Below are 24,719 nucleotides of genomic sequence, written 5' to 3' on the forward strand. Positions count from 1 at the left end.
TATTAGAGAGTACTTTGGCAAGAAAAACAATTGTGAGAGATCACCTAAAACATCTTTATTTCTTTTCTTCTTTATTCTCTTGCAATTCATGATTATGAATCTTTTAGTATTTGATTTACCCATTGTCCTGAGTAGCTAAAAACCTTAATCTAGGGTTTTGCTGAAACCCGTTGGGGATAATTTGGTTATTATAGTAATATAGTATTGAATTGGTTGTTTATCTCTATTTGTTCAACTACGTTTTGATTGTGGTTAATTGGAAGGATCCTCAATTAGCCTTTCCTATTTATTATGTATCTGCTTGAGAGAGAGTGCATATTTAGGTAGTTGTTTGAACAACATCACTCCCGGAGTATAGGCGAGAGTCATAACCGAGGGTTTAGAGGTTGGATTAGAGATAACAATACCTCGGGTGCAATCTAAGTGAACTATAATGCGAATCTAGCTAGCGTAGCTTGAGAGAGTGCATCTAGTAAATTATCATAGTTGCTTGACAGAGATTTATGATAGCTGGAGAGTTCATGATTGATAGAGGTAACTAAGTCAATGCTATAAGAAACATACAACCAAGGAAATCAACAACGGGGGAAACCATAACCTTAGACCTTTATTCTAATTGTTTACAATTCAAGCATAGTTAGTTTTCAGTTGTTTATTTATTTTCAATCTTGTCTTCTTGGTGATATTAAACAGATACAGCTAAGCCTTAGTTCTCTGTGGGATTCGACTCCGGACTTTTAGACCGGATTATATTTGCAGTGACCGCTTATCCTTTTTAGGACTAGAGTTGGGCGTGATCAAATTTTGGCGCCGTTGTCGGGAAACTAACGGTGTAGTTGTAGCTGTATATATTGCTAGGGTTCAAGTTTGAACTTTTAGTTTGTTTATTTTTTTTTTTTTTTGTATTTTTTTTATAACTGTTGATTTGAGAAACATGGCATCTTGAAATTATGGGAATTTAGGTGTAGATAATTCTACTATTGATCTCCATACATATTGTGAAGGAAACCACCCATGGCAAAATTTTCAAAATGTTTCTAAGAGCGAGTTATGTGCACCAACTCAATCTTATTTGTGGAATGTGTGTGATGTGTGTGGTGGTAAAAATGGTCACCTTCATGGTTGTGCTTATATTTCTTATTTCCCCCAACCCCTTACTATGATGGTTCTACCTTTTCTTGTGAAGTTAATAGGAACAAAGAACCTGGGAACGCGGACCTGAAGGAGATCAAGGATATGCTAAATGCCTTCTGGAACAAAACAATGAGAAACAATTGCACATAGAAAGGCAAGAGGCAACTATTCGCAAGTTGGAGGCTCAATTGAGTCAAGTGGTTGGAGCTTTTAATGCTCAACAAGCCAATACTGACGATAGTAGCCAAGAAGAGTATGAATTTGAGGTGTTAATTGGGGAGGTCAGAGTAGAACATCAACAACCTAGCCAACTAGAATTTGAGGATGTCAATGTTGAAGAAGTAATACTAGAGTCAACCAAGGACGTTGAAGATACAAATTTAGTTGACTCTAGTGTGATTGGTGTTGAGGAGGTTAAAAATCTTGAAGTTCATGTATTTGAGCGCGTTGGGCCTCATTCCAAACACTTCTATAGAGATTTATCATCAGACGGTGAAATGAAAATTCACCCTTATGAGCATAAAAAGGAGTCCAAGGAAGAGGTAGATGAGCCTTATATTTTGGAGTTTTCAAGGTCGTCTAGGCAAGGTGACACTCCTCGGTCGAGAGCCAACAAGTGCATAAGATTTTATCTAATTTTTGGCTCACAAGAATTTGTACCGCCCCAAGAGCATAATCATAAGCTTGAAGCAAAACTTGGGGTTCAATTCATTAGCTCGAGGTGGAGGCAAAAAGTGATTCGCGTCGTGCCGCGACGTTAAATCAAGCGCTTGTTGGGAGGCAATCCAGCTTTATTGCTTTCTTTTATTTATTTTTTATTTTTTTTAATTGTATTATTTTTGTAGTGTCAATTTTTTATTTTTTAGGAGAATGGAAAGCAAAGGTATTGGAAGGATGCAACAGCAAATCAAATGGTTGGAACTAAGTGTGAGGTACCCGCACGAAGGACCAAGCCTGGGAGAAGTCTGAGTACCCCATGAACTGCTAGTGCTTCGGCCTTTGGCCTACCAGGGAGTTTCTCTTACCCTCTTATGATTATGCTGTGCATTGGGGACAATGCACAATTTTAAGTATGGGGTGATGAGATTGTCTAGGTGACTTTTCATGCTACTTTAGCTGTATTAGTTTAATTAAATAGTTTTTTTTTGTAAAGATTGCACTTTTCCCGACGATGGATCTATTAGACAATTTTCTTGAGGGATTTAAGTCTAAAGAAAAAAAAACAAAAAGATTTTTTTTGTAGGTAGTGTAATAATTCCCCCTTGGTTTTTCTTTGTGCCGCGGTTCTTTTCCAAGGGTTTTATTTGAACCGGGTGTAGTTAGTTTTTTTTTAGGAATAGGAGCCATTGTGTTGTGTTTTGAATTGAAGCAATATCTCTTGACTTTGTTATGCCTTGAGAATAGTGAGTACTTTGGTTGTGACACTTAGGCTCAGTTTTTTACTCTTGTATAAGTACCTTAAATTGTATGATTTTAAATTTGCTTAACTGCTTTGACTAGAGTGTCTTGATGAATCCAATCCTGAGTGAGTTATGTGCCATGTGTGTGTGAGGTTTGGTGTTATTCTGTGCATTGCATTTGATGCCTAGAACTTGCCCCGTGTGTTTGCAAAGCGAAATAGTAGTTTTATTCAGTCTAGGAAGTGATATAGGCATTTCTTTATTGAGCCAGATATGTATATTTTACCCGCCTAATTGTTATGTATCGTAGTTAACCCCTTTGAGCCTGTAATCCTATTTCTTTGGGAAACCACATTACAAGCCTTACCCATTTGTTTGAATTAACCATCTATTTGAACCTTTTCACCTCTCATGAGCACTTGAATTGTTATGTACTTTGTAAAAGTTAAAGTGTGGGGTGGTTGGTTTGGCTTTTGAGTGGAACTAATTGAATAAGGAGAAAGGTGCACTGTTTTGAAAAAGGAAGAGCCACTTGAATTGAGAAAAAATATAGTTGGATTGTTGTGAAAAAAATTTCCTTCATAAGTGGTGACTCTTGCTGTAATTGTGCTTAAAGAAGTATGGGGTAATATACATTGATGTGAAGGTGGCAGTTGGTTTGACATAAGTATAGGGCTTAAATGTTAAAATGTATGTATTAAAGTGCTTAGGGAGGTGTAGTCACTCTTATATCAAAATGTATCCTACCCGTCCCGTATCCTACATTACAACCAAATAAAGTTCTAATTGATCCAAGATTGAATGAGCTCGATTAGTGGAGTAGTACACTACGGGCAAGCTTATGGTGTATCTGTGTGGCATATGAATATTCGTTGCTGAGAGTGAGTGAATTCTTTCTATCTAAAGTTCTTTGTGCTTGATTCTATACATGTGGAACTTCTCTCAAATTAATAATGTTAGGGCTTGTGACTCAGGAAGAAATAGCAAGTTTTCACCTCTGTTAGAGTAATTAGAGTGAGCATGTGTGAGGCATGGCATTAGAGTTTGCATCTGTGGTGTGGCAGTTGCACTACTTAGGTTATTCTTTCATAATGGCAGGTGTGACATAAATTGGGTAATTCGTTGAGCAATTAGGCATAGAAGTGTGGTTTAAATTGCTCGAGGACGAGCAAAGCTTTAAGTGTGGGGTGTTGATAATAGGTGAATTGAACTATGATTAAGCCCCAAAAGAACCACTTTCTTGTAAAGTTTTATTGTAAAAGTGATAGCAAAATGCTCTTACTAGTGCTTTTCATATTTTTCAGGTTACATACATTAGAAGAAGGCTATGGAGTGGTTTTGTATCATTTATGGAAGAAAAAGAAGCCAATCGCATCAAAGTCGCCGAGTGAACCATTTGAAATACACAAACGAGGCCTGGAGGTGAACTGCCGCGGTCCCAGCGTGGGCGCGGTAGGACCGCGGTGAGCTGTCAGAGGAGATTCAGAGAGGCCGTTTGGCCGCGGGCCCAGCGTGGGCGCGGTAGGACCGCGGCAGGCGACGGGAACTTAAGGGACTGAAGTGCAAATTCCGAATTCATAGCCCAAAACCCTATTTAAATACTAGAACTCGCCAAAAGGAGGCATGTAACATTATTCGAGAGTACTTTGGCAAGAAAAACAATTGTGAGAGATCACCTAAAACATCTTTATTTCTTTTCTTCTTTATTTTCTTGCAATTTATGATTATGAATCTTTTAGTATTTGATTTACCCATTGTCCTGAGTAGCTAAAAACCTTAATCTAGGGTTTTGCTGAAACCCGTTGGGGATGATTTGGTTGTTATATTAATATAGTAATGAATTGGTTGTTTATCTCTATTTGTTCAACTACATTTTGATTGTGGTTAATTGGAAGGATCCTCAATTAGCCGTTCCTATTTATTATGTATCTGCTTGAGAGAGAATGCATATTTAGGTAGTTGTTTGAACAACATCACTTCCGGAGTATAGGCGAGAGTCATAACCGAGGGTTTAGAGGTTGGATTAGAGATAACGATACCTCGGGTGCAATCTAAGTGAACTGTAATGCGAATCTAGCTAGCGTAGCTTGAGAGAGTGCGTCTAGTAAATTATCATAATTGCTTGAGAGAGATTTATGATAGCTGGAGAGTTCATGATTGATAGAGGTAACTAAGTCAACGCTATAAGAAACATACAACCAAGGAAATCAATAACGGGGGAAACCATTACCTTAGACCTTTATTCTAATTGTTTACAATTCAAGCATAGTTAGTTTTCAGCTGTTTATTTATTTTCAATCTTGTCTTCTTGGTGATATTAAACAGATACAGCTAAGCCTTAGTTCTCTGTGGGATTCGACTCCGGACTTTTAGACCGGATTATATTTGCAGCGACCGCTTATCCTTTTTAGGACTAGAGTTGGGCGTGATCAGCTTGCATGATTGTTGTGGACGATGGAGAGTAGCATGAATTTTCACACAAATTGATCCTCGATTCGCTCACGCTGTGCGGTGTAAGTTAGGAGGATCCATCACTTGAAGCATCATCATCTTCCTTCACAGCAGAGTTTTCGGATCCAAAGAGGTCAAGCAGAGCAAGAGTTTTCTTAATCTTTTCAGCAAGATCGCTTCCTCCTTCGGGTGCGTTTGTGGAAGATCTTGCTCCTTTTGAGGATGAAGACGACACGTGGAGTGTTTTTTTGTCCTAGAGAGCTTGCTTTGCTCCTCACAACTGGTCCAAATCCTCCAAAGGTAACATTGAGGATGCTTTCCACGTCAGCATAGAACCTGGAATTAGCAGCCTTGGTGGAAGTTGATCTGGAGTTGATTTTATTTGAAGCCATTTCGATGTTCTTGAACTTTGGTGATTGAAAAGTTGAGATAACATGTAGAGATTATCCCACTGGGTGTGCCAGAATTTGTATACAATAAATTTGCGTCGAGAAAATAAAATCTAGACCGAAAAATATTGCAACAATCGTAGTATTTTATTTCAAATATTTGAGTGTTACAATCTCTATGAATCCTCTAATTCTTCTTTGCAATAGTAAATAAATTCAAGGGCCTTTGAGCTTGATCTTGAATCTATATTAATTGCCACGGACGATGATCTTGGATTCAACTAGCACGAACTTTGATTTAAACTCGTATTTCTTGAACCTTGATTTGTTCTTCGTTTTTGAGCTTGCACTTGATTTGTTCTTCGTTCTTGAGCTTGAATTTGATTGCTTGAAGCTTGAACTTGTGGAGGAATTGACAGCGTTTGATCCACGAGCTCTTTCTTGCTTCTTGTTATAACTTCTGGTGTCTTTTCTGGGTTATAAAGACCCCTATTTATAGTTGTAGAAGGGAAGAGCTATGATAAGAACAGACTCTTTCCGACCAATCAAATTGAAGTGTGACAAGGTCGCATTTGATTGGCCAGAACATGTCACTTGCACATGTGGCGCGGTTTCATTGGCCTTTTAATTTGGCTTGGCACGCCTTGTCACTTTGACACGTCGCACGATCCTATTGGCTCTTTCATTTGACTTGGCGTGCCACGTCATTTGGCACGTGGTACCAAATTGGACCTCTAGAAAAATAATATTTTAGGCTTAATGAAGTGGGCTAATCACTTTAGCCCAATTAAATAGGCTAGCCCAATGAATTTGGACTTATTTTTTTAATCCATATGTATTGGACTTATAATTAATTCAATTATATTAGCCCAATAAATTTATTTGAACTAATATATCTTGAATTTAAAATATGGTCCCAATTATTTTACAGATTTAATTCCAATAAAATTTATATGCTTACAGATGTATGAAAGCATTGCACACTTTCTAAAAAAATTGTTTGTTTACAAAAATACCCTCATAACCAGTCCATCACTTTATTTTTTTAAAAGAAACATATGTTGAGGAATATTATTATATGAAAAAAGTTTAATAAAAATTATTTGATTTGTCTACCTTTGAATTATAGAACTGAATATTTATTTATAAAAAAATGCTAAGTACTTATTTATCTACTAGGGATATAATTTTATTTTTCACTTTCTTGGATTATTATGCAAAGAAAGTTTGAATTAAAAAAATAAAAGTAAAATGAATTGATTACGAGTGCATTCCAGTACGTAGTAGTAGAGTATATATTTATAAATTTACTATGAAGAAATTACCGGAGGATAAATATAAATAGCGGGAGCAACTTCAGTATCAAACTTTACATGAAACTTGCATTAATATAACTGCATAAATGTTTTTTATTTTATTTTGTTAGTTTTATCTTCTTCTTTTTTAATATTTTGGCTAGAATTTTGTTTACACTTTTACTATATGTACTTGTACTTTTTATTAATTCTAAAGATTATGAAACACTTCAGTCATGGAAGGAAGAAGATAAGATACTTAAGAGAATTAAATCTTGCTCATATTCAATAAGAGATGCTTAACAAAAAACTTAATATCATAATACCTCTTTGTTTTTTAACTTTTTATATTTGTTAAAAGTATATATGTTAATTTACCCTATTCAAGCTTTTATTAGAAATACAAAAAATCTTTGTGAAGATCAATTAATAGATATTTTCGTTAGAAATACTAAATTTTGGGTGTGAAGACGTTTCTTAAATAGTGATTATTAAAATCTGTAGTTAAATGGTGCAAAAACTTTAGCCACAAAATAATACATTTATTTGCAACCTAAATTTTTGTCACTAATAAATAAATGATTAGTGACAATCATTTTGTTGTTTCTAATCAACCTGTGACTTAGTGACAACAAAGTTTTATCATCAGATATACAATGTTTAAATGACAACGACTTAAATTTTGTAGTTGAGTAATACAACTATTTTCTACGAAATACATTTATAGCCAGATAATATGATCTTTGGATACGATTGTTTAAGGTTACAACTGACAAATATTATTTCAAACGCTTTTCACATATTTGAAACCTGATTTTTGTTGTCATGTATGGCTGCTATTTAATTTTCTGGGTTTAAATATGAAACTTTATTTTGCTTCAATATATTATGTGGAATCAATTTCTGTAACAACCCGACCGGTCGTTTTGAGAGTTGTAGACCCCCCCCCCCCCATTTACTACTCATTTTATGCTTTATAGTTGCTATGTGACTTGCCGGGGTATTTGGTTTGGGTCCAGAGAGGTTTCAGAATGAATTGAGACACTTAGTCAAGGTTGAAAACTTAAGTTGAAATAGTTGACCGGATGTCGACTTGTGTGAACGACTCTGGAATAGAGTTTTGATGGTTCCGTTAGCTCCGTTGGGTTATTTTGGACTTAGGAGGGTGTCCGGATTGTAATTTGGAGGTGCGTAGTTTAATTAGGCTTGAAATGGAGAAAATTGAAAATTTGAAAGTTTGACCAAGAGTGGACTTTGTGGATACCGAGCCTGAATTGGGGTTCCGGAAGTTGGAGTAGGTGCGTGGTGTCATTTGTGACTTATGTGAAAAATTTGAGGTCAATCGAACGTGATTTGATAGGTTTCGGCGTCGTTTGTAGAAGTTGGAATTCCTTAGTTTCAATAGGCTTGAATCGGGTGCGATTCGTGGTTTGATATTGTTTGATGTGATTTGAGGGCTCGACTAAGTTCGTATGATACTTTGGGACTTGTTGGTATGTTTGGTTGAGGTCCCGGGGGCCTCAGGTGAGTTTCGAAAGGGTAACGGATCAATTTTGGACTTGGTGTTTTGGCTGAAGATTTTTCGGGTGTATGTATCTGGTTTCCTTATGTCTGTATCTGGTTTCCTTATACGTGATCGTGTGGACAGGTCTGCGATCGCGTAGGCTTGTTTGGGGCAGTGGTTACTTTTACTCTATGCGTTCGCAAAACGGGGTACGCGATCGCGTAGGTTGGCCAGACGGTGAATCGAGAACGCGTGGGCATAGCCGCGTTTGCGAAGAAGAGAAAAGGCAGCTGGTTCACACGTGTTTGTGCTTCGTGATCGCGCGAGGGTGGACACGATCGCGTAGGTCTGAGGAAGCAAGGGTTCTCATTTGCGTGGAGGACTCCGCTTTCGTATGAGGTTATTTAGTGGGGCAGCATTTGTTATGCTTCGTGATCACGAGGGTTTGTCGTGATCGCGATGAAGGATATCTGGGCAGAAACTTAAATATTTCAAAACGAGGGTTTGAGTTTATTTTCACAATTTGATTTTGGGAGCTCGATGGGAGGCGATTCTTGGAGAGATTTATAAGTGGGTGATTGAGGTAAGTGATTTTTACTTAGTTTTAGTTAAATTCCATGTTTATGTCTTTGATTTCATCATTTAATTAGTGATTTGGATTGACAAATTGGGGGGAAATGGAGGAAAGTTCTTAGGCTGAATTTTGAGGATTTGATCGACATTTTGGTATCAGATTGAGAAGTTTTAGTATGGGTGGACTCGTGGTTGAATGGGTGTTCGAATTTTGTGACTTTTACCCGATTTCGAGACGTGGGCCCGGGGGACGACTTTTGAGTCGACTTTTGACTTTTGATTAATAACTTAGTATTTTCTTATGGAAATGATTCCTTTAGCTCGTGTTGATTGCATCGAACTATTTGTGGCTAGATTCGAGGCATTTAGAGGCCGATTCGCGAGGCAAGGGCGTGGTTGAGTAGGGATTTGCACGGCTTGAGGTAAGTAACAGTTCTAAACTTGGTTCTGAGGGTATGAAATCCCGAATTACGTATCATGTGATTGGTGTTGAGGTAACGCACATGCTAGGTGATGGGCGTGTGGGCGTGCACCGTAGTAATTGTGACTTGGTCAACTCCATGGAACTGTATAGTTGAATAATCTGTTGTTATCCGTATATTCTCCATGTGTTATAGAAATTGGATGGCAAATCATGTTAGAAATTATGCTTAGGCTATGTGTTGATACTGCAGGGACCTACAGAGGTCGTGTTACATGTTAAATTATCTTCTAAATTGCTACTTTGTACTCAGTCACAGTTTTTACTTGCATATTATATCTCAGTCTCTGTTGTTCTTTATTGATACATTACATCATCATTGTTTGGGCTGATTATCATGGTTATTGAGAGCCCGAGAGACTGCTGAGGTTGAAGACTGAGTAAGGCCGAGGGCCTCATTGTGTGGATATTTATTGGGATCGGACTGAACGCCGCAGTATGTTTTATTGATTAATACCAAGAATGGCTTATTATAGTGCTTGGCTTTAAGGAGCCCCTGCGGTCTGCACACCCACAGGCCACAGTGAGCGAAGATACCTAGTGAGTGCGAGTGCGATTTCCGAGCGCGAGTGCCGAGCGACTGGGAGAATTGAAAGACTGTAAGGAATGAGTGAGTGTGAGGTTGGAGTGATTGGGAGGTCTGAGTGACTGTTACTCTGAGATTATGCACTTGATTTCATTGATGTTGTACTTCAGCTGGCATATATCACTGTCATTTAGTCTCTAAGAGATACTATATCCTGTTTCAATTGAACTTGACATGAATTAACTATTTTGGCTCTAATGTCGAACTTGAAAGCATGTCTATTTTCCTGTATTATATTTTCTGTAATTGAACTGTATCTGTGAAGCTCGTCACTACTCTCAGTCCAATAGTTGGTCTTGTTACTTACTGAGTTGGTTGTACTCACGCTACACTCTACACTTCATGTGCAGATTCGGGTATTTCCGGACGCGGTAGGTGCTGATTATCTGAGCAGCTTGATCATTCGAAGATTTCGAGGTAGCTGCCCAGCATTCGCAGCCCTTGACTCCCCCTCCCTATCTTTCAGCTTTATGTATTTAATTTCAGTTTTTCATAGACAGTATTTTCAGACTCGTGTTGTATAAACGCTCATGTATTCAGTGACACCCTGATTTTGGGAACTTCCGTATTGAGTTTTGACACTATCCAGTTTATGAGAGCTTTAATTATTTAAACATGTGTTATTTTATTCTTCCTTTAAAAGTGTTGGAAATGTTTTGAGGTGCCGTCTTGCCTAGTACCATGTTAGGCGCCATCAGGACAGGCTAAGTTTTGGGTCGTGACAATTTCATCTTTAGAAAGTTAGAAGAGTTTCCTTCTTTGATGAAGTTTTAAACCCGCACCAGCATAAATTTTAAATGTTTTTATTTTGATCCGCCCTGCAACCGCATATGTTTAAACTCGCACCGCCCCACATGTGTCTAAACCCGTACCACCTTGCACTCGCACCGCCTCATTGACATCCCTACATATCAGAATATCTTCAAACTTTAAGAAAGAAACCAAATAGTCACGCAGTCTCTTTGAGTTAAATAATTGTTTCATTGACTATATATTTCACTTTCAATGTTCTTAATAGAAAATTTGTACGTATATATTATTCCATCCGTTTTAGTTTATGTAATACACATTTCTTATTAGTCCTTTCAAGAAAAATGATATAATTTTATATTAAAAAATAATTAAATTTTAATGTTTTATTTTACCGATAGTAAGAAGTTTTTATAGCTATTCCTCACAATGCTTTTACTCTTTAAGCTTTTAAAATCATAAATATTAGAAGTCTTTTTTTCTTAAATTCCAAGCCAAGTTAAATTACCGCACATAAATTAAAACCGAGAGAGTAATTTTTATGAAGTTTCAAGGTGAAGGACTTCTCTTTTCGGCAAAAAGAAAGAGCAAGAATCACACAGCCTCCTTTATTATTATTATTATTATTATTATTATTATTATAAAGAGCCAAATAGTTGTTTCATTGACTGTCATATTTAACTGTTTTTTTTTTTGGTTGGATCATATTTAACTGTTGATGCTTTTTATTATAGAATGTCACTCGCTCCTTTCATTTTTAGTTATTCCTTTTTGACTTCGCACTTTCTTTAAGAAGAAATACATAAAATATGTATTCCCTCAATTCATTTTTATTTGTTCACTATACAAAAAATATATTTTCACTTTTACTTGTTTATTATATTAAATTAAGAGAAAGATAAGTATTTTCCTGTTTTACCCATATCATTAATTATTCATTCCCCAAATCATTTGACAAGACTTTTAAAAATGTTATCATTACTATAGATAAAATTGTGAAATACTCCTTCAGTTCACTTTTACTTGTCCACTATACTAAAATATATTTTTATTTTTACTTGTCCACTTTACTAAATTAAGAGAAAGACAATTTTTTTCTTTCTGTTTTACCCTTATGATTAAGTACTCATTCCCCAAATCATTTTCCAACACTTTTTGAAATACCGGTAAAATTATCAAATATATACTTCATTTATTTTTTCTTAAAGAGAGTGCAAAGTCAAAAGTGGACAACTAAAAATGAACGGAGGTAATATATACTTCATTTATTTTTTCTTAAAGGGAGTGCAAAGTCAAAAATGGACAACTATTTTATAATTTTCTCATAATTATAATAGTTTTTCAAAAGGTCCTGGGAAATAATTTGGGGAATGAGTAGTTAATGATAATGGTAAAACATGAAATAAAGATTATCTTGCTCTTGATTTGCTAAAATTGACAAATACTCCGTCCGTTCACTTTTACTTGGTACGTTTTGACTTTTCGCGCCCCTTATGAAATAATAATTGAAGCGCATAATTTACCATGATGCCCATATTAATTGATGCATATTTTATTGGATTTGAGAAAATGATTTGAAATGAGTAATAAATACTATGGGTATAACAAAAATTTTTTTTTGTCTTCTCTTGATATGCGTATAGTAACAAGTAAAAATGAAAATCTATTTTTAGTATAGATGTCAAGTAAAAGTGAACACAGGAAGTAAAAGTGAATAGAGAGAGTAGTAAATATACTTTTATGATGTTTCAAGCGGTGAACTTTTTATTTTTATTTTTAGAAAAGGCAAGAATCAATGTGTTCATTAGCACTGAAAACTAGATCATTAAACACACACAATTCAAATCCTGCCAATATGACTTTCAAACAAAAAATCTTAAACCTCTCTCTAATAAGTATACCACGATTCAACTTCTATTAAAAAACATAGTAGCATGATTGAGCCATTTAAGTTGTATAATAATTGTTTGAATATAAGTTACATACATACACAGCATTATTTATATCAGTAGAAATCAATATAATATAATTATAATCTTAAATAAATTATTTACAGTTAACTTTTAAATAATCTAATTATATAAAGCATGGTCGATAGTCCATAGCGCCGGCCATAATCTAATGTAAACGTCAATGCATTATCCAATAGAGAGGTTGGGGCGGCTATGGACATTTCCATACCATTGCCTCATATATACTTTTTCCCCATCTTTTCCTACTTTTGACTTCCAAGGCTATTGACTAATTCTCAATTTAGAATAAGATTGCATCACATTCATTGCACCGCCTTTTCTTACTTCTTCACAATGAGTGTGCAATTAGGCCTGCCTTTAGCACTTGTAATTGTCTCCTTTCTTCCTGTATTTGTTTTGTTTTTTCTCTTATTTGGCTAGTCGTTATCACTTTAATTACTTTCTAGGATATAGTCTCTATTTTCTTAAAAGATCAATGGAAAACAAAATCAACAGAATCACAAAACTATGAAGATTATAAATTACATCAAGAATTCTTAGAGTTATGTTCTTGGAATATCAAAGAACTACGAATTTTAAATATCAAACTTTTGCAAAAAAAAAAAAAAAAATGTGTATTTGGAAGTAGCTAGGACAGACGATGAGAAAATTTAAAACCCTTCTTAAGACTTAGGTTGTACCACAAGTAGCTAGGTTGTGAGAAAAACTCTTCTAAAGAGTTAAGTTACTACAATGTACGTATCTCATAAGTATTGACAACTACAATGCTGTAATCCAAAGTAAAAAGAGAGTATTACATTAAGAACAGTACCAGACTAAGGAAGAAAAGCGACAAGCGGGGAAAAAACAAAACTAAATTTCCTTGGTTTCAGTCAGCCCAGAGTAAAAGTAAGACGAGAAAAACAAGTCACGCTTCTATTATCAGCTCTAGGCAATCGTCCAAATTCCAAAAAGGTTAAATGAGATAACTACTAATCCACTATTTCTTTAATGGAGCAAACAAAATACTTAATCAAGTCTCAAGAGATTGGTATTTCACCTTTTCTTGGACTTACATTTCCCAGTTCTTTCCATTTTAACAACAACGACAACAAACCCAGTATAATCCCACAAGTGAAGTCTGAAGAGGATAGTTTGTACACAGACCTAACCCTTACCTTTGGGAAGGGTAGTATGTACACAGACCTTACCCCTACCTTTATAAAGGTAAAGAGGCTGTTTCCGATAGACCCTCGGCTAAAGAAACACTAAAAGTTCTTTTCATTTTATGATAAGCAAAAAATACACACAAATATGATTACATTTCTCAATTCTTGTGTAATTTATGGGTTTAAGTTATATGCATAAATAGTGTAAGAAATTTGTATACTATCGGCACAAACACACTGCTCATGCACAAGCATTACCGCATAATTGTGGAGGACCAGTGTCAGCAAAAATCGCCAAGAATGCGATTGAATAATCAATTTCATCTCCATGTCTACTTATTCATACAAACAATTGAACTACAAAGAATTATAGGGAAGTGTAACTTGATAACTTGGCTCTTGAATTAGAGGACCATATTTCATTATTTGTCTCCCTGTTACATATTCTATAGTGATGCCATTAAAGCAGACATCACTTTTCAAAAATCAAAATATTTTGAATGAGCAGAATTCTTCCACCCTGTCCAAGTTTTTTCTCTAGCTCTCTTTCTCTGCTTATCACTATCCTTTCATCAACAAGATGGTGAATATGGAAAAAAGAATTCAAAAAATGGGAAAACTTGTTAGATATTACTTCAAGAACGAATGAGCCCGAATCCGATCTTCACCATTAATGCACAATCTGCTCCTGCTCCATGTATAGCTGATCCGCCCATGTTGGAATCGTCTCAGAACCTCGACTAGCATTCAGATGATATTGCTGATCTTCCCTAGATAATTGTCTTGAACTCATAGCAGGGGAATCCTTCACCATAGACTGGACCCGAGAGACATCAGGCTCAGCAGAAGAGTTTAAATTGAGGATTCACTCATAGCAAACCTACTGCCGCTGCTCCGTAAACCAAAGGAAGCAGATTTTCTCAACTTATTGAGCTCTTCCTTCTGGATGCCCCAGTCCAATTTACCATCAGGGGATCCCCAACCTGAGAGGTTAGGAAGCACAGCGGACGCATTAGAAAGGGATGAAGATATCCCAGAAAGACGGCCTGCAGCACTTCGATCGATGAAACTCTGGCTTCGCTTGGCAAATGCAGCAGACCTTGAACTCAAAGCTGCTGCTGCAGCACCAGATGGATCAATCCCAAACGAAGATGATGTCCTAAAAGATGGTGAAGATTGACCGGAAGAATAGCCTGTCATAAGTTGCTGGTTCATATTTTGTCGCATCTGCATCCCTTTGGGAGATTGTAGTTGGGGTGATCCAGCATCAAGTGATAGCCCTTGTAGCTGAGACAAAATTTTGGAATCAAGGGTCGCTAAGATATCATCAAGATTAGTGGGGTTCAATCCACCATGCCTACCAAATTCACCGTTTCTATCACTAGAAGAAGCTGCAAAAGCAGCAGCTTTGGCCGAAGAACTGTTCCACCCAGATGGTGAAGAAAGAGCAGATAAGTCATCCATCAGTTGATCTTGTCGCAGATGATGACTATCGAATCCAAGTAAACCATTATCTAACTCCACGTCTCTGGCACTATATGTGGTTTTCAACCGACTAATAGGCAGCTGCAAGGTTGGAGTTGCAAGGCTGGATTGGCAGGGCCACAAAGATCCACCCACAGAAGAAGCTCCAGCCGAAGGAGACATAGGTGGAGTTGAAGTAGGAGGCATCATAATTGATGGAGAACCAAGGGCTAGTGGAGAAATTGATGCGATATCCAATGACAGAGCACTATTGGAATATGATCTAGGTGAAAGCACAGCAGACCCTGTAGAAGGGTACAAGGGGCGAAGCTCTTCAGGTTTGTGGGCAAAGAAGCATACCCTCCTATTGCAATTTGTTTCATCCTTGCACATACGAGTTCGGTACTGTGCAGGGTGAAGCCAGCACTCAAAAATACCATGCGCATACTCACAAGTGTCTCCTCGCTGGCATGTCCCCTTGCGAAAATCTGGACAAGGGACACAACTATAGTGGTATTTTCTAGGGTCACGCCTTCTGGCGTTTTCACCGGGGTGTACAAAGGGGCACTCTGTCCAGTCATGGGAGTAAGCTCTTGAGCATGGTTTCACCTTAAATATGTACATTCTGAAGTCATCTGTCCCATATATCCCAATCTTTATGTCTGGAAGAGAGGGATCAACAGGATACTCTTTCTTCTCGCTCCCAAATTTAGAGATGTTTGGAGTCAATAACAGCTGTTCTTCTGCTTGTTCAGAGATAATCTGATCGATAAGTCCACTTGCTTCCCCGTCGTCGCTGCTTCCTCCAAGCAAGTACTCCAGTATCTTCCTCCTAGAGTTGAGACAACAGCCCTGAGCTGAGATCAGGTCAACAGCCCGTTTTCCATTTGCATCTACTAAATTCACATCAGCAGAAGCACCAAGCAAGAGCTTGACAACCTCAAGCAAAGCAGCAGAGTCACCAGCAATTGCGCAGTGAAGGGCTGTAGCCCCATCGGAACCACAAGCTTGATTAACATCAAGACAGCCCTTCTCAAGCATATAATTCAGCACCCGTTTGCTACCAAAGGTAGCAGCAATCATAAGGGGTGTCCTCTCCTCATATCCCATATTCTTTATACCAATTCTCCTACCATACCATAAACCCACCTCATTCATGTCATGACCCTCCTCTTCTACAGCCTTTTGGAAGTTGATAATATCATCTGAAGCCGATAACTCGAGCAAAAGGGAGAAAGAAGGGACAAGATCCTTTTGCTTCTGAATTTCAGCTTCCATGGCTAAATCAGCAGAACAGACCTTACTCTTAGAACCACTACACATGATATGGTCTGTACTTCTCTACAACATCGTACAAGAGACACATTCAGTACAACATATTATCTAATTCACAAAAATAACCCAAAAAACGAAGTGCAGCAAGCCCAATATTCCAACTTGTCTAATGTTAATGAAATTTCAAAACCCCATATAACATAAAAGCAATAAAGAAAGCTAGATAAACATCAAATTTTAATCATTAGCATGAGATGCTATATACTAGAGACATGTTTATAAGAAAAACCCCAACTGGACTACAAATTCTAGCAGTAAAGTATCATTCTTGAAATAAAGGTTCCCTTCCTTGAGCACTGTAAGTGAAAATTTTGCGAATTTGCAGATAGTATGAACGATAAAGCAAACATTTTTACAACTACCATGAATCTTTCTTGAGATCCTTATTATGGTACACCCCAAATAGAAAGCCAAGAACTAATTGCAGACAATTAAAAATTCTATACATGAACAAGTAGAGTGATCCAACTAGTTAATACTAATAGTAATACAAACTAAGAATAAAAAAAAGAGAAGCATACCTCAAGTCTTGAAGAGAGAGAGAGAGAGAGAGAGAGAGAGAAAGGAGGGGTTTTAAGCCCAGGTTTTGTGCAGAGAGAAAGGAGCAACACACCAACAAGAAATGAGTTGCTAATGGACGCAACTGGAATGCCTCCTTTTAACTATACACAAGATTAACATACGACCTATCAATAGAAAGGGACAGGTGGAGAGAGAGAGAGAACGCAAATATTGAATTATGTACAGTAATTAAATTAAGGAAATGGAAGAAGAAATTTCTTTTCCCTCTCGTGACCTCACTTTTTCAAAATGAAAATGAAAATGAAAATGAAGATGAAATGAAATGAAAATGCAAATGCTAGATGAAATGCAAATTCAGAAAAAGGTGGGTTTTGGCCTAAAACAAAACTCCACATTGACTTCATTCGGGGGTTTATTAAGTTGTACAATTTTAAAAAATTATATTATAATATAATTTAAGAAAAAAAATAAAAAATAGCTTGATTTACATCTGCTAATTGAAAATTAGTCACATTTTAAAAAGTAATCGAAATTTAACAATTTTTTTATGTAAAAATAAAATATGAACAAATACATCCTTTAAAATCTGGAAATATTCCAGCATAATATGCCGGAGTTTGAATATTTTACATATGAGATTTCAGCATAATGTGTTGGAATTTTATAATGTGTTAGAGTTCCAACATTATATGCTGGAAGTTTATATGCAAGAACTCCATAATCCAGCAATATTATATTGGAGCTTTTTGTGTTCAGCTAGAATAATTTTGTCCAGATTTTATCCCCGCATAAAATAGGGGCTATTTTTTAATGACTTTGAAAAATGCTGATTATTTTTTAATTATTAGTTCAAAAACTGGCTAGCCCATATTATTTTCACTATAATTTAACGATTATGAAAAACATTCATCTTCGTTTTCAATCAAGTTGTAATATTAATCATATATAAAATTACTTTAAATAGTATAAATATTTGGGCTTGATGTATGAATTTAAGTGGCATATCTTGATAATTTAAAGAAAATTTACACTTTCAGTATAATTTTATAGATTATAACATATTATTTACTTTTTTTTGGTTTCCAATCAATAGTTATACTGAAAATTACTTGTAGCTGCTCTGAGCTACTTGATAGTTTGAATACATTTTTAGTATTATGTTGCAAAGAATATAAACGTAACATATACAATGTGTTTGAAGATGTCTAGCACAATTTAAGTCATTGTGAAGTCAATTCTATATTAATTATATAAGTTGGTAACCTAAAGAATAAGGTTGATAACAAGCTTATAAGTAATAAGTTAAACCTTGGAAATACCAACTTATTTAATTTCTAAGTATTATAAGGATCATCGATGTTTATAGCTGTATCAAGGCTATTTTAAGTATAAATTCAATTTTTCCTTTCCTTGTATATCCTAATGTAATTAGTAGCTGTATAGGGTTAAATTTGACCGTCGGCGTCTCTACGCCAATGGGTACGTCCAGTGAGTATACGCCAACTAACGTAAGGGTACGACTCGGACGTGGGGACAGAAGCGACATCGTTTAGGACTCAGTGTCTTCACTAGGAAAACGTTACCTATTTTTGTAACTTTTTGATTATTTCGAGGAAGGTCTCTTACTATATAAGGGAGACATTCACATTGTAAAGAGGAGGACTCTGGAATAATACAACTCTCTCATTTTCTGACTCTCTCTATCTCTGTCTCAAGCGAACATATTCTCTTGAGTTCATATTATCACTGTATAATACTAGATCTACAACAATAACATCATCTTTACATCTCTAGGTCTACTATATTTGATTATGATTTACCCCTCCCTTACTTTTGATTGTTTTCTAGCTTACAAAGTATATTGTTAAATTTTGAGCCAAACAATTTGGCGCCGTCTGTGGGGATTTCGAGAATCAAAATCATAGTATCCACCTAGAGATCAACCAACTACCACTCTCTACACCACACAAAAACAGAAGATGGCCGAAAATAACACAAGATCGAAAGCTATATTGGGTGTCACTACCAATCTCCTTGGCCCTCTCAACGAGGCCAGTGATGATGGCATCTTGAATGCAACCCCTAGCATCACACCGGGTGCAGAGATCTCACCTTCCCCATCCGAAGATCTGACGATCTTGCACGAAAAAGGAGCTTCCACATCTGCGGCTACGGAAGCACCCTCAGCGGTCAAGAAGCTACTGGAAAGATGGCTAACAAGCACTCTAAGTGGCTTGGTCGAGAGGTCACAACAAAGTAACATCAGATGTACACCAACGGTAGATACCACTGCTGCCGTGGGTGAACCGGAAGTTGCACTAGCAAATAACAAACCCATCGAGACACTGACCAACGATGGCACGCTAACAGCCATCCTAAAAAAGATGGAAGAAATGGAAAATGAAAACAAGGCGCTCCGCGATCAGATGAAGGAACATAAGGAGGGGGTAGACAAGATCCCCAGCGCTCCCAAGTTGCTAGCAAAACGCGACGTGGGGAGGTTCGTTGAACAACCATACACTGAAGAAGCTGCCCCTCACCCTATCCCAAAAACCTTCAAGATGCCACCCTACTTGAAGGTATATGACGGAACCACAGATCCCGAGGATCATTTAATCCACTATGTCACTGCTGTAAAGGGCAACGACCTATCAAAAGAGCAGGTACCATCGGTGCTGCTAAAGAAGTTTGGTGAGACGTTGACAGGAGGGGCCCTAACGTGGTACTCTCAGCTACCAGCTAAGGCGATATCAACGTTCGAGGAAATGGCGGATAAGTTCGTCACCGCCCATGCAGGTGCAAAGAAAGCGGAAGCAAGGGTCAACGACATCTTCGCCGTTAGGCAAACCACAGGGGAGGGACTCAGGGACTTCCTAGCCAGGTTTAATAGGGTAAGGATGAGTCTACCAAACGTATCGGAAGGTATGACAGTCGCCGCTTTCCAGAACGGGCTAAACAGGAATGGTTCGAGGGCAACCAAGAAGCTACTAAGCCGCCTCATGAAATATCCCCCTACCACATGGGAGGAAATCCACAACGCCTATTGCGCTGAGGTACGAGCGGACGAGGATGATCTTAATGGGCCGACCCAACGGCTAACAACGATACACTCAGAAACAAGGAGGGATCGACGCAATGAAGGACGGCGAGAACAACTCCCCCGCTCCAACAAAGACCGACACCAGCCATACACCAGATCCTCCCATCCACCACCAAGGCATACGGATGCGCTACAGCGACACGTCGCCCCACTCCGAAACGAAAGAGGTACGCCTCCTTTATTATCCGCCCATAACTTTTGTGTGTCTCCTTCAGAAATAGTGTACGCACTAGAGAAGCTGGGCACCAAACTGTAGTGGCCGCAGAAGATGAAATCAGACCCCGCCACAAGGAAATCAAACGTCCTATGTGAGTTCCATCAGGAACGGGGGCACAAAACCGAAGACTGCATAGGCCTACGGCAAGAGGTGGTCAGGATGCTCAACCAGGGATACCTGAGGGAATTACTCAGTGAAAAAGGGAAAATCAATTTTGCCCGCGGATGGGAACAACCCCACGGGCCGCCGAAGCCGCCCTCCCCAGCATGCACGATAAACATGATCGTCGGAGGCGGCGACGACTTGGCGATCAATCACGTGAAGTTCACCACCACGCACAAACTAAAGCGGACAATCGCCCATGAACGGTATGACGACTTTGAAGATAGTATCACCTTCGATAAGTCTGATGCCGACGGTTTGTCTTTCCCTCATTACGATGCTTTAGTTATCACTTTACGTATCGCTGATACAGATGTTAAAAGAATCATGATCGATGACGGAAGTGGTGCCTGTATTATCCACCCAAGGGTCCTCGTACAAATGGGACTCGAGGATAGGGTAATACCGCGCTGCATAACACTAACCGGTTTTAACAATGCAGTGGAACGGACGTCCGGAGAAATAGCACTGCCCGTCTTAGCAGGAGGAGTCACGCTGGAAACAACTTTCCACGTGATGAACCAAGAAACGGCGTACAACGTCATCATAGGATGCCCGTGGATACACGCCATGCGAGCGGTCCCTTTAAGCCTTTACCAAGTGATCAAATTCCCTAACCCATGGGGAGTATTCAGTATTCGAGGCGAGCCACGCACCGCACAAGAATGCTACAAAATAGCCCAAGACTGCGCCCACACCCAACAGCTAAAGGGGGCGAGCGCGGAGGCATAGCAATTAGCCGTGTCGGGGACTAAGGTCAACCCGACAACGGACGCCATCAAAGACCCCGACGTTGTAGAGGCCTGTAAAGCGACGGTCGAAGATCTCGACCCAGTCCAATTGGACGAAACCAATCTTACGAAGAAAGCCTATATCGGGCACGGTCTCGCCAACCCAAGTAAGTATCGTGAATTCTTAACTAACCATGCAGATTTGTTCGCTTTTTCCCATTCAGATATGCCGGGAATCCCGCGAGACATCGCCACCCACAAGCTGAATGTAGATCCACTACATCCGCCCGTGCGACAGATGAGGAGAAAATTCAACGCCGCTATCAAAGAAGCGGTCAGTGAGGAAGTAGACAAGTTACTGGCCAACGGCTCCATCAGAGAATCAAAATACCCCCAGTGGGTCGCCAATGTCGTCATGGTCAAAAAGAAAAATGGGAAGTGGAGAATGTGTGTGGATTTCACTGATCTAAACAAAGCATGCCCAAAGGATTCATTCCCACTACCCCACATCGACCAAATGATCGACGCCACTGCAGGACACGAACTACTGAGCTTCCTAGACGCCTACTCCGGCTACAATCAAATCATGATGGCCGAGGAAGACCAAGAGAAGACAACTTTCATCACCCACCAAGGGACTTACTGCTACAAGGTAATGCCCTTCGGGCTCAAAAATGCAGGGGTTATGTACCAGAGACTGGTCACCAAAATGTTCAAAGAGCAGCTCGGTAAGACTATGGAAGTCTATATCAACGACATGCTGGTAAAGTCGACAAGAAAAGAGGACCACATCGACCATCTGAAAGAAGCATTTGAGATATTGAGAAGGTACGGGATGAAACTGAACCCCGAGAAATGCGCCTTCGGCGTGGCCTTAGGAAAATTCTTAGGGTTTCTCGTATCACAACGAGGTATCGAAGTCAATCCAGATCAGATCAAGGCGATAGACACAATACCCGAGATACTGAACAGCAAAAAGCAAGTGCAAAAGCTGACGGGGCGAATAGCCGCCTTGTCTAGGTTCATCTCACGATCCTCCGACAGATGCCATGAGTTTTTCAATGCACTGAGAAAAGACAATGGGTTACAGTCGAATGAGGAATGCGTCGAGGCCTTAAGAAAACTGAAAGCGTACCTATCTTCGTTGCCACTGCTGGCCAAAGAAAATCTAGGCGATCCCCTGCTGGTATATTTGGCCGTATCCGAGGTCGCCGTCAGCGCAGTCCTAGATCGTGAAAATGAAGGTACGCACTCTCCTATTTACTATATTAGCAAAACCTTAATGGACGCCGAAAACGGTATCCACACCTTGAAAAATTAGCTTTGGCATTGGTCGTAGCTTCACGGAAGCTCCGACCCTATTTCCAATGCCACCCCATAAAAGTAGTGACGACCTTCCCCTTAAGAAGTATCCTACACAAGCCTGAGTTATCAGGCAGACTCGCCAGATGGGACATAGAGCTAAGTGAGCACGATATCTCGTATCATCTAAGAAACGCCATCAAGTCGCAAGTACTTGCCGAATTCATAGCCGACTTCAGCGCAGAGATACTACCAGAGGCGGAATTAGAGGCATGCCGTGCCCCCTCCAACGCCGACCTATGGACTATTTACACTGATGGCGCCGCTAACGCCTCGGGATCGGGACTGGGACTCGTTCTCGAGGTCCCCACGGGCGAAATAATTCTCCAGTCCATATGATGCCCCGAGATGACTAACAACGAAGCCGAGTACGAGGCTGTTATTGCAGGTTTGAAACTGGCCATCAAGTATGGAGCTCGACGACTCGTTCTCCATTGCGACTCTCAACTCGTGATGAACCAGGTCACCAGGACTTACCAAATCAAGGAGCAGAGGTTACAAAAATACCAGTCAGAAATCCACAGGTTAATGACCGAGTTCGACGAGTGCCGCTTCGAACAAGTTCCGAGAGCACGGAACGTTGAAGCAGACGGCCTAGCAAAATTGGCCGCAACCACTAAAAACTTCAACAAAGAAAGCGTGGTCACCCTCCTCCATTTAGCCATTGATCACACTGAGGTACTCTCTTTAAATTTGACTTGGGACTGGCGCAACCAATTTGTATCCTATCTGCAGGATGGAACACTCCCACTCGACAAAAAAGAAGCCAAGAAGCTCCGCGTACAGGCCGCCCGGTATTGCCTGATAAACCACGAGCTCTACAAAAGGACGTTTGGCGGACCCCTAGCCAAGTGTCTAGGGCCGCAACAAATGCGGCCAGTGCTTGAAGAGGTACACGAAGGTCATTGCAGTGCCCATACAGGTAACCGCGCCCTCGTGCGCTGCATAATACGAGCCGGCTATTATTAGCCCACTATGAAGAAAGACGCAGCGGAATATGTTCGCCGATGCGAACAGTGCCAAAAGTATGCCCCCATGATACACCAACCAGGAGAACCACTCCACTCAGTCACTTCCCCATGGCCTTTCATCAAATGGGGAATGGACATAGTGGGTCCACTACCAGCGGGACGAGGAAAGGTGCGATTTCTATTAGTTTTAACTGACTATTTTTCAAAGTGGGTGGAAGCAGGTGCGTACGGCAAATACGCGAACAGGAAGTCATCGCCTTCATATGGAAGAATATCATCTGTCGTTTTGGCATCCCCAAGGAAATTAGTTGCGACAACGGGCGACAGTTCATCGGCCAAAAAACAACCGAGTTCTTCGACAAATGGCATATTAAGTGAATACTCTCCACGCCATATCACCCTGCCGCCAACGGCCAAGCAGAGTCTTCCAACAAAACCATACTGGACATACTGAAGAAGAAACTCAAGGAAGCCAAAGGGCTATGGCCCGAGCTACTGCCGGAAGTGTTGTGGGCGCACCGGACCTCACCAAAGTCCTCCACAGGAAAAACACCATATTCTCTCGTCTATGGAACCGACATTGTCATACCAGTCGAAATCGGCGAACCAAGCTTGAGGTATTCACATACCAGCAGAGCAGAGAACGAGATAAACAGACTTCAAGACCTCGATGAGGCCGAGGAAAGAAGAGAAATGGCCCACATAAGATTGGTGGCTCAGAAACAACAAGTCGAAAGATACTACAACAAGATAGCCAAAATAAGACCACTCAAAGTGGGAGACTGTGACGACCCAACCCGTCGTCCCATGTATTACAGCCCCGTTTCCCCCATTTATTGCTCTTTCATGTTTTATTATCAGCAACGGGTGAGTTAGAGTTGAATTGAATTGGTTGGATAGGAAATGAGACACTTAGTCTCTTTAAGGAAGGTTTGGTTTGGAAAAGTCAACCGAACATTGACTTGTTAGTTAGAAGGCTCGGATATAAATTCCGGTGATACGGTTAGCTTCGGGAGGTGATTTGTGACTTAGGAGTGCGATCGGAAGTGATTTTTGGAGGTCCGGAGTAGAATTAGGCTTGAATTGGCAAAGTTGGCATTTTGGCGAATTCCGGTGGATAGGTGAGATTTTGATCCGAGGGTCGGAATGGAATTCCGAGAGTTGCAGTAGC

At 39.4% G+C, this 24,719-nt stretch overlaps 1 protein-coding gene across 1 annotated transcript; it reads right to left on the reverse strand.

Moving 5' to 3' along the window:
• Nucleotides 1-14,062: 14,062 nt before the first annotated feature.
• Nucleotides 14,063-17,201, reverse strand: LOC109215692 (zinc finger CCCH domain-containing protein 66-like). The gene is given in 3 exon segments (XM_019379806.1): nt 14,063-14,539; nt 14,542-16,489; nt 17,005-17,201. Coding segments are annotated over 2 exon segments (2,115 nt in total). The 5' UTR covers nt 16,472-16,489; nt 17,005-17,201; the 3' UTR covers nt 14,063-14,354.
• Between the last annotated feature and the right edge of the window lie 7,518 nt (nt 17,202-24,719).

Source organism: Nicotiana attenuata, unplaced genomic scaffold, assembly GCF_001879085.1.
Source record: "Nicotiana attenuata strain UT unplaced genomic scaffold, NIATTr2, whole genome shotgun sequence".
In the NCBI taxonomy this organism is placed as follows: Eukaryota; Viridiplantae; Streptophyta; class Magnoliopsida; order Solanales; family Solanaceae; genus Nicotiana; species Nicotiana attenuata.